The following is a 17,818-nucleotide window of genomic DNA, read 5'->3' as shown; positions in this document are numbered from 1 at the left end:
CCTCTTCACCAGTTATTTTCCAACCTATCTTTGTGGGGCAGCACAGTGGCACAGTGGTTAGCACTGCAGCCTCACAGCTCCAGCGACCCAAGTTCAGTTCTGGGTACTGGCTGTGCAGAGTTTGCAAGTTCTCCCTGTGACCATGTGGGTTTCCGCCAGGTGCTTCGGTTTCCTCCCACAGCCAAAGACTTGCAGGTTGATAGGTAAATTGGCCATTGTAAATTGCCCCTAGTGTAGATAGGTGGTAGGAGAATTGAGGGAAGGTGGGGATATGGTAGGGAATATGGGATTAATGCAGGATTAGTATAAATGGGTGGTTGATGGTCAGCACAGACTCAGTGGGCCAAAGGGCCTGTTTCAGTGCTGTATTTCTCTATGACTCTATGTGTCATCAGCAAATTTAGCAACCATACCTTTGGTCCCTTCATCTAAGTCATATAACTTGTGAAAGGTTGAGGCCCCAGCACAATCCCTGTGGCACACCACAGAACCAATGCTCACTTTGTTAACTGTTTCCTTTTTAAAATATCGATAGAAACTCTTACTATCTGTCTTTATATTTCTAGCTAGCTTTCTGTTGTACTCTAATTTTACCTTCGTTATCAATCTATTAGTCATTCTTTGCTGTTTTTATATTCTGTCCAATCTTCTGACCTGCCTCCCATCTTTGCACAATTATAGGCTTTTTCTTTAAGTTTGATACTATCTTTAGCTGTTTTAGTTAACCACAGATGGCTGGTCCCACCTTTGGAATTTTTCTTTCTCATTGAAATGTATCTATTCTGTGTATTCTGAAATATTCCCTTAAATGTCTGCCACTGCATCTCTATTGACCTATCCCTTAACCTAATTTGCCAGTTCACTTTAGCTAGCTCTGCTTTCACGCCCTCATAATTGCCTTTATTTAAGTTTAAAATACTAGTTTTGGACCCACTCGCCTCTCCCTCAAACTGAATGTAAAATTCAATCATATTATGATTGCTGCTACCTAGGGGTGCCTTAACTATGAGGTCATTAATTAATTCCTATCTCATTGCATAATACCAGGTCTAGTATAGCCTGCTCTCTGGTTGGCTCCAGAACATATTGTTCCAAGAAATTATCCCCAAAACATTCTATGTACTCCTCATCTAGGCTGCCTCTGCCCATCTGATTGTTCCAGTCTATATGTAGATTAAAAATCCCCCATGATTATCGCTGTACCTTTCTGACAAGCTGCCATTATTTCTTCCTTTATACCCTGTCCTACAGTGTGGTTAATATTAGGTGGCCTGTACAAGTGACTTCTTGCCTTTATGATTTCTTATCTCTACCCAAATTGCTCCTACGTCCTGGTCTCCAGAACTTAGGTCATCCCTCTCTATTGCTCTAATACCATCATTAATTAACAGAGCTACCCCTTCACCTTTTCCTAGCTTCCTGTCCTTCCTAAATGCCATTTACCCTTCAATATTCAGGTCCCAATCTATGTGTCCTGCAGCCATGTCTCTGTAATGGCTATCAGATCGTACTTGTTTATTTCTATTTGCGCTCTCAGTTCATCTGTTTCATTTCGAATGCTACATGCATTCAGATACAGAGCCTTTAGTTCTGTCCTTTTATTATTTTTGTAACCTCTAGCCTTATCTGTTGATTTACTGTTTGATTTGTATGCTCTGTCCCTTCCTGTCACGGTCTGTTTATCATTTCCCATATTAATACCTTTCTCTCTTGCCTTATCTCTACTCCTTGATTTACCATATCTTCCCAAATTTGATCCCTTGTGCCCACTTTTCAGTTTAAGACCTTCTCTACTTCCCTAGTTATGCGGCTCACTAGAACACCGGCCCCAGCACGGTTCAGGTGTAGACCATCCCAACGGTACAGCCACCACTTTCCCCAGTACTGGTGCCAGTGCCCCACGAACCGTAACCCACTTCTACCACGCCAGCCTTTGAGCCACGCATTACTTTCTCTAATCTTATTTGCCCTATGCCAATTTGCACATGGCTCAGGTAATAATCCAGAGATTATTACCTTTGAGGTTCTGCTTCTTAATTTGGCACCTAGTTCCTCATACTGACTATGCAGAACCACCTTCCTTGTTCTGCCTATGTCGTTGGTACCTACATGGACCATGACGACTGGATCCTCCTTCTCCCTCTGTAAGTTCCTCTCCAGTCCTGAGCAGATGTCCCGAACCCTGGCAGGCAACACAGCTGTCTGGACTCTCACTGTTTGCTGCAGAGAACAGTGTCAATCCCCTTAACTATACTGTCCCTTACTACCTCTACATTCCTTTTTTCTCCCTCCACTTGAATGGCTTCCTGTATCATGGTGCCATGGTCAGGTTGCTCATCCACCCTGCAGCCCCCACTCTCATCCAAAAAAGCTAACATCTTGTCAGCAGTAGCAGCATAATGACAAACTTGAAAAAGATGAGAGCCATTAGTGAATTCCCACTTCCTATTTCTGTCCCACTTCCTATTTCTGTCCAAGAAACTCGTTATGCGCAGTTGCAAGATGAAGAATGCATCAATGTTCGCCAATATTGCAAGCAAGGCTGGCCACAACAGAGTCCCAGTGGTAAGAGGATGAAATTCTTCTGCGAATACAGAAGACACTTTACCATAGTCCATGATTTGCTGGTATATGACGAGAGACTGGTGATTCCAGACTCACTCTGGATCTTGGAGAAAATACACAAGGGTCATAAGGGCATAACTAAGTGTACAGCACAGGTTTAGGGGTCCGCATGGTGGTCAACAATATCGAAGAATATAGAAGAAATGATTTCAAATTGTCGTATATGTGCAGTTCACAGATACGATCAGAGAGAACCCCTTATCTCGACCCAATTACCAACCAGACCATGGGAACGATTGGTGATGGATCTATTCATCTTTGATGGAAAATCCTATCTAATTGTAGTTGATTAATTTTCAAGGTGGATCAAGGTTAAACATATGTACACAACAACAACTGAAGCAATCATTCGAGTGTTACAAGAAATCTTCGCAACACATGGTATACCTGATCAGAGAGTGTCCGATAATGGACCACAATTTGCAAATGATTACTTTATGCACTTTGCAGAAAACAGTGGATTTGTACATCTAACAAATTCCCCTAGGTATCCACAATCTAATGGAGAAGCTGAACGAGGAGTTTGAACTATTACACTGTTTAACACTGTTAAAGAAAAATCAGGAATTTCAAACAGCATTTCTGAACTACAGAACGACTCCATTGTTATGCGGATTAGCACCATCCGAACTGTTAATGGGGAGAAAACTTTGAAATAAAAACAGAAAGTACTGGAAATACTCAACGTTTCAGGTCGATGACCTTTCATCTGATAACTCTGTTTCTGTCTCCACAGATGCTGCCAGACCTGCTGAGTATTTCTAGCACTTTCTGTTTTTATTTCAGATTTCCAGCATCCGCCGTATTTTGCTTTTAAGAAAACTTCGCACACAAGTTCCAATTGTAGGGACAAATATATCCCTCTATTTTAATTTAGTTCAGACAACACAACCAATCTGGTGAGACTGAGAGACAACAGCCAATCAATCAGAATTTATTAAGGTGTACTTAACAAATAGGCAATCAGCAACGACTCTCCACAGGTCCTTGCTTTCCCCAAATGTTCGGACTCTAGGCAATATTCTCCCCTTGGGTCTCTCCTTTTCCTTCAAGTGGAACTAGAGTATCTTTAGGTAGGCTTCAGGAATTTTTATACAGATGAAACTGTGTATTTCCAGTAGTCCAGACTCTGACCTTATACATTCCTTTTCTTTTGAGGTCTTAGGCTCGTCAGACGGCATTCGTCATATTTGGTAAAAGCAATTAACTTTGACCCTCACCATCCACACCATAATTGATACAATCAATAGCCCATTCATGGTTATGTTGGCAGGCCATCATGCATAATCATGGCCATCTCCTGGATTATCCTGAACTTCGAACGCAACTTCCATCTTACCCAAGAAATTACATCCAGGGCTACAAATTCAGGATTGTCAGAGAGTTCAAGACAGAGAAAGTCTTACCAAAAGAAGCAAGCCCATAATTATAATAGGAAATATCATACCAGGAATCTACCAAAGTTGTCAGAAGGGCAAAAGGTAGGGTTACGTGACCAAAGCCGAGAAGGAGTAATTGTCCAGAGAGAGGAGAATCAGCAGCAACCTTATTTAGTAAGAATTCCAGAAGGTTCTATACAAAGAAACAGAAGGAATCTTATTCCTATTCATCAAATACGTTAATCGGTCATATATTTGGATGAATCAGATGTTGAACCTGAAATTCAGAAAGCACAGGATACTACAAACCTCAATGTAGGTATAGAACCTTCTGAAGGTTCTCTTGAGAGAGTGTAAAGAATACATCCTACCATGATGATGTAAAAGATCACACATGAGGGAGACTTGAAGATTGATGCAGCGTGGCTTCAGAGGAGTCACACAGACTTGTGTGAAGGGTAAATAGTTATAATGTAATAAAGGTAAATGCTTTAACTACTCCAGGCTAAAGAATCTCTCTCAGCCAGACTAACTAAAGTGGCAGGGTACTAAACAAACATACAACAAACGATATATTTTTTACACTCTGTTTTGACTCACTTTCTTTTCTTGAATGGATGTAGAGCAGCTGTATTTCAAATACTCTTTATTTATAATGGGACATCTGGCTCACTCACTGCTCACCAACCCCCTACAATGGTTACTGGATTGGCAATTGCTCGGACTCTGTCCATTGTCCTCAGCCCTGAGAGGTTAGGATGACCTCTGGTTTTGAATTGGACAGTGATGTTTCGGGGCTTGACGGTCACTAACGGTGACTATTTAAAGCCAGCAAACCATCTGGCCATTCCCCATGGGTGGCTGGCAAATCAACTATTCTCACGGCCCTACTGCCTCACTGATGATTCCGAATACTTGTGGTATCTTGCTGTGCACAAATTGCCTGCCACATTGTAATGTAGTGCAGTGGCGACTTCACATTTTAAGAAACCATAAGAGATCAGGCCACTGATGCAACTGATGGCGTCATCAGGTATGTATAAGGAGAAAACACCATTTTGAGAGGCTCACTCAGCACATGGCTTTACAGAGAACAGACACGTACCAGTGAAGCAAAGACCTGTACCTGAAATCATGCAATGTAAGTAAGTAAGACAATAAATAGTGTTTGTGTTGAATCCAAATATAAAGCCTGCAGTTATCATTTAAAGAAGACTTAAGAACACAGCACAACACTACACACATTTTCTACCTTAAACCAGTGACTGCACTTGAAAAGTACTTCACTAGCTTGTAAAGCACTTTGGGACATTCCTGGTGCATGAAAGGGTCTATTTTTTAAGTGTTGCAGAAGCCTGCAAAATGCTTGCTAGGCCTGAAATTTGGAACTAAAATGGGAAATCTGTTTAAAAAACGAATTGCCAGTGCTAACTGCAGACAGTATCAGTGTTGATTTTAGATGGATAGTGTGGGACATTCACAAGACATAATACACATATAATATATCTCGAAGATTTATTTTATTCTCAACCCAAACTTTCCCCCATCCTTGTCACATTTGCCCTTCAACCCCTTCCCACCATCCCCACATCAACCGAAGCCTCACCACTGCTGGTAAAATGTGGCAGGACCTTCTCGGCGTTGGGGGTCTTGGTGGGCCTCTCCCGGAAGAAGTTTCTGCCCCCTACCCACCCCCCCCCCCCCCCCACCACCATGACCCCTGATGCCAGAGGCCTCATAAAATTCAGCCCAGTGTCTCAAATTAGAAAGTGTTCTATTCCAATATACTGATGGCCTTTGCCTTGAAGAGCACAGGAAATTCCAAAAATATAACTGATTTAGGTACTTTAAGATGAGAATAATATAGTTGTTTGAAAAGAACAAAATATTAGAATTGTTGAGCAAACAGGAGCTTGACTTTGACTGCATGTCTTGTGAAGTAAAACATTGATGTATGGGGAAAATGTCCTATTCTGTAACATTCATTGATTATGATTAACAGGCTTGTGCACAAGTACAATGCAAAGAAAGGCAATTCTGAAAACTTTTATAACTTGTAATATTTGATAGTAAATTATAATTTAGGGTGTATCATCTTAGGCAGTCCCTCAGGATCGAGGATGACTTGCTTCCACTCTGGTTCAATGGGTTCTGAGATAGCTGACAAGTCCAATGCGTGATCTGCAGACTCCCAACATGAGGGGGAGATGGTGCTTGAAGAGTCAGGTAGGCGAGTAGTTTGGAGGTTTGTGCACTCCCTCTGACGCCTCAACTTTGCCTCTGCCTCTTCTTGACAAAGTCCCTCAAGATGTACCATGCCTTCCCAAATGATCTTTCTCCATCTAGGGTGGTCATGTTGAAAGTAAAAATATAGTGTTAAGAATTCCAGTTGAATGAATATTCATTTCAGTCATGACTTACAGACTTGTAAAGTATAAAACTTCCAGTGTGGCTAATGGAGTTATAGGGTCATTTATGGCACAGGAGGAGGCCATTCAGCCCATCAAGTCCATGTCAGCCCTCCACAGAGCAATCCAGTCAGTCTCATTCCCCCGCTCGATCCCCACACCCCTGTAAGTTTATTTCCGTGAAGTAGCCATCCAATTTATGCTAGAATATTAGTGCTGGCTCAGTGGTTTTTTAAAAATCTGTTTCTAAAATAATTGTGGTAGTTATACCTCCTAAACCTTGAAGAAAAATCTTGTCTTTGCCATCCTTGACTGGCTAGCCTTTTAGATTAAACAGTGAATTATAGTGCCTCTATGATCTGGGGTTACGCTTTGCTCAGAACAGTGAGTGTATGAAAGGAGTGTTCATAAAGCAGTTATTCAGAATATTTGAAGATTAAATAGGATGTTTTATATTAAAGGTACTTTGCATTCAGGACGTACAGAATTTCTGTACATTCAACAGACAAAAGAGTTAACTCAATATTCACATTGCTGCTTGTTATTTAAGATCAGGTATAAAAAGAATAAAATGTCCAATGTGACATGGCTGAACTGTATTGTCACAAGAAGGCCATGTATGAATCAATTTATTATACAGTATCTGGGCTATATGATGTTTTAAGTTACCTGCTGAGTAAATATACTTGCACCTTGCGGTGAGACTAGAGAAATTGGGATTGTTTTCATTAGAGGCGAAAAGGTAGGGGCGATTTAATAGAGGTGTTCAAAATTATGAAAGGTTTTGATAAGAGTAGATAGGGAGAAACTGTTTTGACTTACAGGTGAACTGACAGCACAGAGTTAAGATAATTGACAAAAAAAAGCAAGGCGGCGATGAGGAACATTTTATTTACACAGCAAGTTGTTACAATCTGGAATGCACTGTCTGAAAGGGTAAAGCAAGTAGATTGAATAGTTACTGTTAATGGGAAATTGGATATATATTTAAAAAAGGAAAAATCTGCAGAGCTATGTGGGAAGGTGTAAAATATATTTAAAAAGTTGTTTTATGAAGGTTTACATTGTTCTGAACTGTTGCAAGAGGACACTGAAACAGTACCAGAAAGTCTAGGGAGAGACAAACGCCAATCAAATTAAGTCAGGTTAGGAAAAAGTTATCAGAATTGTATCAGGTCAGGAAGGGAAAACAGGTGCAGAGCTCAAGAGAATGTGCAGTTTGGCACACAGGCCGCTCTGAAAAAAAAGGTACAAAAGCATGGTCTTCAGGACCACAGAACACACAGGCAGAGACAGAGAGGCACAGGGACACCATAGAAGAAGAATTCACACAGAAGAAGAAGAACAAAATCTGGTTGACATAGTGGGAACAGTATAATTTCCATCTCAGTCACAGGACACAATAGAGAAATGCTGAAAATGGACTTTCAAATTGGTGAAGGCAAAGGGGTCCTCTGAAGTTATGTCAAAATAGAGGAAGCATTTCTGCATCTGGTTGTGCTGAACATTCCTTGGTATGTTGTATTCTAACAGTTACCAAAAAACAGGAAAATAAATTCTTCTTTTCATGGAATTGATTCCCTTATCATGCTGAGAACAAACAAAATATCAAAAACGAATAAAATACTATGGGGAAAAAGGTTCATCTATGATGAAAATTGGGAACTTTATCTGCCAAATCTCCATATTAAACTGAAGTTTCTCATTCAGTTACTGTACCTATGATAATTTTTAAAGGAAAGTCATGAATATATCCAAACCAGATGCACTGAATGAACCCTAGCGCTTTGCTGAGACTGTTATGCAATCAATCTCCATATAACCTAGAAGCAAACTACATCAAAGCAGATGGGACGGCTTTGCTAGTCCTTTGAAATTATGTCAGGTAATGCTGAAAATAACTACATACATCACGTGAAGCAACTTCTTTTCAGTTGGATACATTCCATAAGCTTTGCTGGTAAAATAGAGCAAATGGCATCGAACAGGTCAGGCTTCTATGCATCTGCCTAGAGCATAATTATCTAATCACAAAATAACTATGTATAGTCTGAGTTCGAGTAAAATTAAATGATATTTTATTAGTCACTTTCTGTGTGTTGCTGATGTGACTGATAGTATTGATGGCCCACCTTCCTAAAAAAATGCCATATGCTACAGTTTGTTTTAGACACTCAAACGGTTAATAATTAAATGTGCAAATTCTCTACAGATGTCTGGTTTGTGCATTTTCAGATTTTATTTTATTCTTTTATGGAATGCGGGTGTTGCTGACAAGGCCATCATTTGTTGCTCATCCTTAATTGCCCTTGACAACTGAGTGGCTTGCTAGGCCATTTCAGAGGGCAGTTAACAGTCAAACACATTGCTGTGGGTCTGGTGTCACATATGTGCCAGACCAGCGGATTTCCTTCCCTAAAGGACATTAGTGAACTAGATGTTTTTTTGTGACAATCGATGATAGTTGCATGGCACCATTACTGAGACTAGCTTTCTATTCCAGATTTTTAATTAAGTAATTGAATTTAAATTCCACCAGCCGCTGTGGTGGGATTTGAACCCATGTCCCCAGGTCATTAGCCTAGGCCTTTGGATTACTAGCTCAGTGGTACTCACTATGTCACTGTCTCTCCCCTTGTGTCTAATACATTGTTATGTGTTATTATTTATCTGTCAATTTTTCACACAAAGGGTAGTAGAAATCTAGGACTCTCTTCCCCCAATAAACAGTTGAGGCTCAGCCAATTAAAAATTTCAAAACTAAGGTTGAGAGATTTTTGTTAGGTCAGGGTATTAAAGGATATGGAACAAAGGAGGGTTAATGGAGTTGAGATACAGATTAGCCATGACCTAATTGAATGGCGGAACAAGCTCGAGGGACAAATAGACTTACTTTTGTTCCTTTTGTTTTGATCAGTTTAAAAACATATTTCATATGTGGAGACAATTGAAAAGCTCATTGCCTAGTGAGATGGGGGTTGAATTTTTGCCTCTATGTAATTTCTCCAGATCTTTCAATTATATGAAAATACGAATTAGGAACAGGAGTAGACCACTTGGCCCCTCGAACCTGCTCAGCCATTCAATAAGATCATTGCTGATCTGATTGTAACCTCAACTCCACATTCCTGCCTACCCCGATAACCTTTCATCCCTTTGCTTATCAAGCATTTATCTGCTTCTGCCTTAAAAATTTTTAAAGGCTCCACTTCCACCGCCTTTTGAGGAAGAGAGTTCCAAAGACTCACAACCCTCTGAGAGAAAAAATTCACCTCATCTCTGTCTTAAATGGGTGACCCCTTATTTTTAAATAGTGACCCCTAGTTCTAGATTCTCCCACAAGGGGAAACATCCTTTCCACATCCATGAGAGCAGATGATTGGGAAACCTCCCTGCAGAAAGTAAAAATTGTGAGGTGGGGGGGGGGGGGGGGCTGGGATGGTGGAGAGCTGGGTAAGCCATGAGTTAAAATCCAAACCAGAGTTATTTCACTAAACTTTCCTCCATAAGGCTGTTGTGAAATGGGTTTCAGCATTTTTAATCCAGTCCCAGCTTTGTGCCCACAGCACAAAACTATTACTGATTGGGTAATTGGCACAGACTTGGCAAGCTCACTCAGAGAAACCACAAGGTGTGGAAAATGAGGAAGTGTCACACTGATGCAGTAGGGAGCACTTTTTTAACATGCGGTTGAAGAACATTGTTGGGGCAGAATAGAGAATGTTTTACTCTGCATCTAACAACATCTATTGATTTGCTAGTGGTTCATGCTGATAGGTGCTTGGAATGGGAACGTGTGCTATTCCTCAGCATTAACATCCCTCACATTGATGAGCACAAAACACATAAGAATGTTTTTTTTTTAAATGATAACTTGCAGATAGGAAATGATAAATTATGGTCAGCAGCTAGGCCAAGTCTTCCAGCTTGTACAGGACTAGCAGCACTGACCCAAAGATTAGCAAAATATCTCATTAGCAATGGGGAGTTCTAGATAGTTTGCGATTTGTGTGGAATACTTGGAAAGAGCTGCTGTAACTCACTGACGTGGAAGATCTACTTGAGTAATTTTTTTGTACCAAGTATTATAGGATAGCTTACAAAATAAACTGTCCCATTGTTCCCCATTGTATATCCTCCAGTCATCATGAAATCATTTTTCTTACTAAAATGATAGCTGGAATATTTGATATGTGTAATGCAAGCAATATAAAATATAAAGTGAATTACTTTAAAATGTGGGATAGTGAGAAGGATATAATATATCACATTAAAATTATATTTCTCATAGAATAAAGGGACATGTAAAATATATGTACAGAGACAACAGAATGGCAGGAATTGTGTTTAATTATCTCAGTGTTCTGGTTATATCCAACATTAACTCTTTGGTTTATAACCTGCTGCTAAAATGTTGGTTTAATATTTTCTTGCAGACGGATGCAGCCCTGATGTATGATGCAGTATACGTAGTATCTGTAGCCTTCCGAAAAGCCTTTCAAATGACTGTCAGCTCTTTACAGTGTCACAGGCACAAGCCCTGGCGCTTTGGATCCAGGTTTATGAACCTCATCAAGGAGGCAAGTAAATTATTTATCTCCAGTGATTTTTCTGTGGCCATTTAGTTTCCGCCTCAGTGTACGTGTTTGAGCAGTTAGAGGATCAGTAGAGTGAGCCATTTCCAAGGTTAATATCCTTGTACATTGTAATACTTATGGAAAAATAAATACAATATCTACAGATTATTAACTTACAGTCATAGAATCATAGATTTATACAGCATAGAAACAGGCCCTTCAGCCCAACGCATCTGCGCCAACCATCAAGCACCCATCCAATCTAATCCCATTTTCCCGCACTTGGCCTGTTGCCTTGTATGCTATGGCGTTTCAAGTGCTCATCTAAATACTTCTTAAATGTTGTGAGGGTTCCTGCCTCTACCACCACTTCAGGCAGTGTGTTCCAGATTCCAACCACCCTCTGGGTGAAAAAAGTTTTCCTCAACTCCCCTCTAAACCTCCTGCTCCTACCTTAAATCTATGCACCCTGGTTATTGACCCTCTGCTAAGGGAAAAAGTCTCTTCCTATCTATCCTATCAATGCCCCTCATAATTTTGTACATCTCAATCAGGTCCCCCCTCAGTCTTCTCCACTCCAAGGAAAACAACCCCAGCCTATCCATTCTCTCCTCATAGCTGAAAAGCTCCAGCCCAGGCAACATCCTAGTGAATCTCCTCTGCACCCTCTCCAGTGCAATCACATCCTTATTATAATGTGGTGACCAGAACTGAACACAGTACTCCAGCTGTGGCCTAACCAGCATTTTATACAGCTCCATCATAACCTCCCTGCTCTTATATTCTGTGCCTCGGCTAATAAAGGCAAGTATCCCATATGCATTCCTAACCACCTTATCTACCTGTGCTGCTAACTTCAGTGATCTATGGACAAGTAAACCAAGGTTCCTCTGACCCTCTGTACTCCCTAGGATCCTGCCATCCATTGCATATTCCCTTGCTTGTTAGTCCTCCCAAAGTGCATCAGCACACACTTCTCAGGATTAAATTCCATCTGCCACTGCTCCGCCCATCTCACCAGCCCAACTATATCGTCCTTTAATCTAAGACTTTCCTCCTCACTTTCCACGACACCACCAATTTTCATGTCATCTGCGAACTTACTGATCATATCTCCTATATTCTCGTCTAAATCATTAATGTACACTACAAACAGTAAGGGCCCCAGCACCGATCCTTGAGGTACACCGCTGGTCACAGGCCTCCATTCACAAAAACAACCCTCGGCCATCACCCTCTGCCTCCTTCCACTAAGCCAATTTTGGATCCAATTTGCCAAATTGCCCTGGATCCCATGGGCTCTTACCTTCTTGACCAATCTCCCATGCAGGACCTTATCAAAGGCCTTACTAACCACATCAACTGCCCTACCCTCATCTACACATCTAGTCACTTCCTCGAAAAATTCAATCAAATTTGTTGCATATCATCTCCCCCAGGTGCTGGTGTTGTCTCCCAGGGGGGACAGTGTAATGATGCTGTAGACCTAATGCAAAGTCTCTCTACCCCCATCTCCTTTTCACTACACCTTACACACCTATTTGAAGTAACGTACCGAGGATGCTACAATTGTGGTTTGGCAACCGCCCCCACCCCCCCCCCCCCCACTCCCAAAATACCACTGGTTATGCATCTTTCCCAATTTTCATTTCCATTGACTTCCCCTTGCCTCTTAGCCTAATCTACCTTGGGAGATGATACAAAACAACAAATACTTTATAATGTAAATAACTGGAAGGAGAGATTTTGGGGAGTGAATAACAAATAAAGTTGGCAAAACAAACATATCTTAAGCAGCTTTTGTAAATGAGTAGGTAAATAGTATTACAAATATTACAATAGATATTCCCCTTCATTGCACTCAAATTCTAGGTGTAGGGAAAAGGAGATAGGGGTAGAGAGACTAGGCATTAGGTCTACAGCATCATTACACTGTCCCAGTATTTCTGGGAATGGGAGATCCCTGGCTGGGAAAGAGAGAGATTGTGTGACCCATTCCCCCCACACCACCCCCTCACCCAATACACCCAATTGGGCTGAATTTTGTTGAGCTCCTGACATTTGGCTCTGTGATGCGGGGTGCGGTGTGGGGTGTGAGTTGGGGGCGAATGATCGCAGCGGCCCACCACTGAGACTGACGCCAGGATGGCCGGGCCCGATCTTCCCGGTGGCAGCGAGGCTCCGTGGTGGCCCCCTGGCGCTTGGTGACAGGACCCAACTTTAGATATTGAAATAAAGCACATGAATAAATGAACATACCATTCCCCATGATCTTGCTGGCTGTCCACAATCTTCCGTGCGATGGCTCCATCCAGGGAAAGCTGGCGCCACTGAGGTGGGGAAGGGGGGAAACTTAGGATTTTTAGTGCAGTGGGGAGGGGAACAGGGTCAACTGCACATTTCTAGTGTAGTTGGGGGGGGAGGGTGACCTCTGCACTTCATGCTGTTGGAGCGGGGAGAGGTCAACTATTCAATTTAAGTGTTTTGGAGTGGGGGGAATGGAGCTACCATATATCTTCTGTGTATTGGGTGGTGGGGGGGGGAAATGGGTCACACATGTATGTACAGTGTAGTGGGGGGAGGGGTTCCAGGGTTGAACTTTGCACTCTCTGTGCAGGTCCGGCAGCCCTATAAAAATGGCGCCAGCACCTGCGCAGAGGCAGCTGGCACCGTTGCCAGCATCACAGAGCCTGTGCCCATGATTGGGGGCGTGGACCGCCCTGCCTATGGGAATGAGGCGCCGCACGATAGATCATGGCGGTGTGTGGTCCGCCAATTTTTTCGCCTGCCACCGCTCTTGGCGGCGGGAGAATAAAATTCAGCCCATTAACTCTGCTTCTCTCTCCACAGATGCTGCCAGAGCTGCTGAGTATTTCCAGCACTTTCTGTTTTTATTTCTGATTTCCAGCATCCGCAGTATTTTGCTTTTATTATAATGTTTCAGGTCGAATGACTTTTTGTCAGAACTATCTTGAGTATTTCCAGCATGTTCTATTTTTATTTCAGGTTTCCAGCATTTACAGTATTTTGCTCTAGTACAATGAGCCTGAATGACACCAAGTGGGGTTATTGCCTCATGCAAGTCATTTGATAAATGGTCCAGTTAAATTGTGGTATTACATGAATGGTTAATAGTTAACACACTCCCGGCTACCAGGACCACTGCACAAGAGAGCTGCTGAAATTTAGTTTAAAAAAATTATCAAATGCACTCTCCTGGAAGGTAGTGTTGTAAATTGCAGGGTGCACAGAATACCTTGCGTTAAATCTTGTGACCTACTGAAAGAGTTACAGCACTATTTAGTGCTGAAATTATTTAGGGATTACAGCATCATATTATAAAAATACGTTATACAATAAATTGCAGGATTTAATCTGGATTTGATGTCTCTCTTTTTCTTCATTTTTTTCTTAACTGTCTTTTTGGCTGACTTTAAAATTGTTTCTCAAGTGTTAGTAGCCCATAAAATCTGAATAAAAAATTCTCATAATGCAAAAGAAGGAAGATATTCAATGTTCTACATTAAAGAGTAATTTGCTTTTCAGCAATGGCTTAACCTATTTGGCAGCCTGAAGAGTTGCTGCTGGTGCTATGGGCACTTTGTACTGATCAGTTATGTGACTGGCATTCAAACCTTAAGTGTAGGTTAATATCATAGAGAATGTGTTCTATTCAATCCTCCATCTAATTTGTGTTGGTGAAGGGGCTAATGACCATTAAAGTAATATACATAGGTGCCAGTAAAATCTGTTTCAACACATTAATTTCTATTCAGTTTGAGATGAAAGTAGCAGCCTTTTTGTTTTCCCAGTCCTCCTTTCTGGCAAAAGAGGTTAATAAGAGTGAAAACACATCATGCAAATATACTTGTATATTCCAGAATAAAGAGAACGATAACGAATTCTGTATTGAACATTCCAGGTAAATTTGATGATTTATGCTCTGGCTAAATATTAATGTCTGGAAATTTGAGCGAGTCACAAATTGAGCAACCTGACTGCCAGACCTGAATTGCCAATTTGCACTCATATTGCATGAATGTTTGAGCTGTAATCGCTAAGTTTTAAAATGTACCCTTCCATGCCCATTAGAGGGTAAACTGAAATAAAACAGAAAGTGCTAGAAATACTCAGCAGGGCAGGCAGCATCAGTGGAGAGAGAAGCAGACCTTTCATCAGAGCTGGCAAAGTTTAGAAAAGAATTGGGTTTTAAGCAAATGAAGGAGGGTGCATTTGGTGCAGAAAAGAACAAAAAGGAAGGTGTGTGATAGGGCAGAGGGCAGGAGAGATTAAATAACAAAGCTGACATGGGACAAAGGCAAACAGCATGTTAATGCTTGTGGTGAAAGACAAAGCATTAGTCCAGAGAGAATGTTACTGGCAGAATAATGAGCAACTCGGTCTACAGGAAAAAAAACAGGAACATGATTAAAAAATAAAATAAAATAATAAAAAAATGGAAAAATATTTTAAAAAGGCCAGTCATGCTCTGAAATTGTATACTTAAGATTGAGTCCGTGAGGCTGTAGAGTGCCTAATCGAAAGATCAAGTGCTGCTCCTCGAGCTTGCGTTGATGTTCACTGGAACACTGATTTGACACCCATTAGAGTGTAAACTGATACTGATTTGGAGGACTATATGCTGTACAAACAATGCATATAAATGACTGAACAACTGAGTTAGCCAATCTGGTGGTAAATGAAGTGAAACTGTGTTTTTTTAATATTGCCCCTTAGACTCAGTGGGATGGCCTAACAGGACGCATCACCTTCAATAAAACCGACGGTCTGCGGAAAGATTTCAACTTGGATATTATAAGTCTGAAGGAGGAAGGTCTGGAACAGGTAAACACAGTGTTCCCTTTACGAACTACTTTCTTGACCAGGATTTTCTTTTTGCTTAATGGAAACACGATCCGCTCAGTCACATTAAAAGCATAGTGATCAATGCTAAAAGCTTAGTAATCTTAAGGAAAGTCTTACTTTTGACATTGTTGAACATCTTTGTTGTCTGGAGAGGAATTTCTTACATGTAATCTAAGAACACAAGACATCTTTTATTCACAGTGAGTGTGTGTGTGTGCACGCACGCACACGTTAGTTTGATTCAATTGGTAACACTCTCACCTCTAAGTCAGCAGATTGTGAGCTCAATGTCCAAATTAGTTCTTCAGCACATGATCAAGAGTGACACTCCATGGTATACTGAGGGAGTACTGCATTATCAAAGGTGCTGCCCATTGGATCAAACATTAAATTGAGCTCAGTTTGCCCATTTCAGGGGCTCAGGTTGACGTAATATCCCATGACGCCAGGCAAATAGCAGAGTGTTCCTTCAGTGTTCTGGCCAAAATGCACTCTCTGTAAACACCACCAAAAAGATCACCTGGTCAGTCATCAGAATGCTCTTTTGGAATCTTGCTGTATGCAAAGTACCATTGCATTTGTTTCACATGCAATGAAATACTTCAACGTAATTTATTATACATCAAGTGCTTTGAGACTTTCCTGGGAGATGTGCTAAATAACTGCAAGTCATTCTGTATGGTCTGCATTTCTCTATTTAAGAATAGCCCCAATTAGTCATTGCCATTGTGACATAAATTCAGCATTTTTGTTTATGTTGGATTATTTCTTAATAGTACACACAGGTGTAAAGTTCAGAACTGTTAAATGACTCATCAACTCACAGACAATATAATGGTCTGGTATACCAAAGGCACTAATAGATTGTTCTGTGGAACATTGCGAGTTTACTATATTAATAACAGTGAAATACAAAGCCTTTATTTCTATTCTGTCCGTAACAGTGTCCCTGATAGCTGTAATAAAAACAGAAAATGCTGGAAGCACTCAGCAGGTCCAGAAGCATCCAGAAGATTAAAGCAGGGCTAACATTAGACATCAGATGATCCTTTGTCAGAAATTCTTGGGGATTCTGATGAAGGCTTTTAAAACTTGAAAAGTTAACCTTACCCTCCGCTCTACGCAGATGCTGAGTGTTTTCTGCTTTTATTTCAGAATTCCAACATTTTGCTTATTATCCCTGAATGCTATCTGGATAAGCGTAAGTTTCTTGTAGTCACAAATGTTGAGCTTCAAAATGTGCTGAACATTTTCCTGAGCAGCCTAAACATCAAAGCAATTTCCTTCATGTGGATTTTTTTTCAAATAATAGGTTTGATTGTCACCTTTTTCCAAGTTGAAGGTTTGAGAGAGGAGTGGGGCTATGATGGATTGTCTCCTTGCCTGGAACTTCTGATTGTGGGTTTATATTTGTCAACCAGCACCTTCAGTCCGAGTCTGTCAGGGGTACAAGGCTAATTAGAGACTCCATGGTAACAAATAGCCTCATAAGAAGTGACTGTATTTTATGAGGTTGTTTTTGTAGGTTGGTGTGTGACATATTCATCATCCAATTCTGGCCTCTCACACATCCTCGATTTTCATTGCTCTACCCATTGGCAGCTGTACATTCAGCTGCCTGAGCACTAAGCTCTGGAATTCCCTCCCTCAACCTCATCACCTTTCTCTCCTCCTTTAAGACACATTAAAATCTACTTTTTTTGACTAAGCTTTTGGTCACCTGTCTTAATCATAGAATGGTTACAGCACAGATGAAGGCCATTCGGTCCGTTGTGTCCATGCTGGCTCTCTGCAAGTCCCACTCCCCTGCCTTTTCCCCGTAGTCCTACAATTTTTTGCTGTTCAGATAATTGTCCAATTCCCTTTTGGAAACTATGATTGATTCTGCTTCCACCATAGTCAGGCAGTGCATTCCATATCCTAACCACTCGTTATATAATAAAGGTTTTCCTCATGTTGCCTT

General features: G+C 41.1%; 1 protein-coding gene across 6 annotated transcripts in view; it reads left to right on the top strand.

Annotated features, from left to right (window-relative positions):
- The window catches only part of LOC137374429 (glutamate receptor ionotropic, kainate 1), a 520,770-nt gene that overhangs the window by 417,897 nt on the left and 85,055 nt on the right, over positions 1-17,818 (top strand). For all 6 annotated transcript variants that reach the window (XM_068040522.1, XM_068040526.1, XM_068040521.1 and 3 more), the window contains 2 exons: positions 10,849-10,992; positions 15,727-15,834. In XM_068040522.1, the coding sequence (XP_067896623.1) occupies positions 10,849-10,992; positions 15,727-15,834 (252 nt within the window). The remainder of the gene's footprint in view (positions 1-10,848; positions 10,993-15,726; positions 15,835-17,818) is intronic.

The sequence above is a fragment of the Heterodontus francisci genome, chromosome 10 (assembly GCF_036365525.1).
Source record: "Heterodontus francisci isolate sHetFra1 chromosome 10, sHetFra1.hap1, whole genome shotgun sequence".
Classification (NCBI taxonomy): Eukaryota; Metazoa; Chordata; class Chondrichthyes; order Heterodontiformes; family Heterodontidae; genus Heterodontus; species Heterodontus francisci.
The sequence above is the reverse complement of the archived record's forward strand: the minus strand, read 5'-3'. Positions and strand labels throughout refer to the sequence as shown.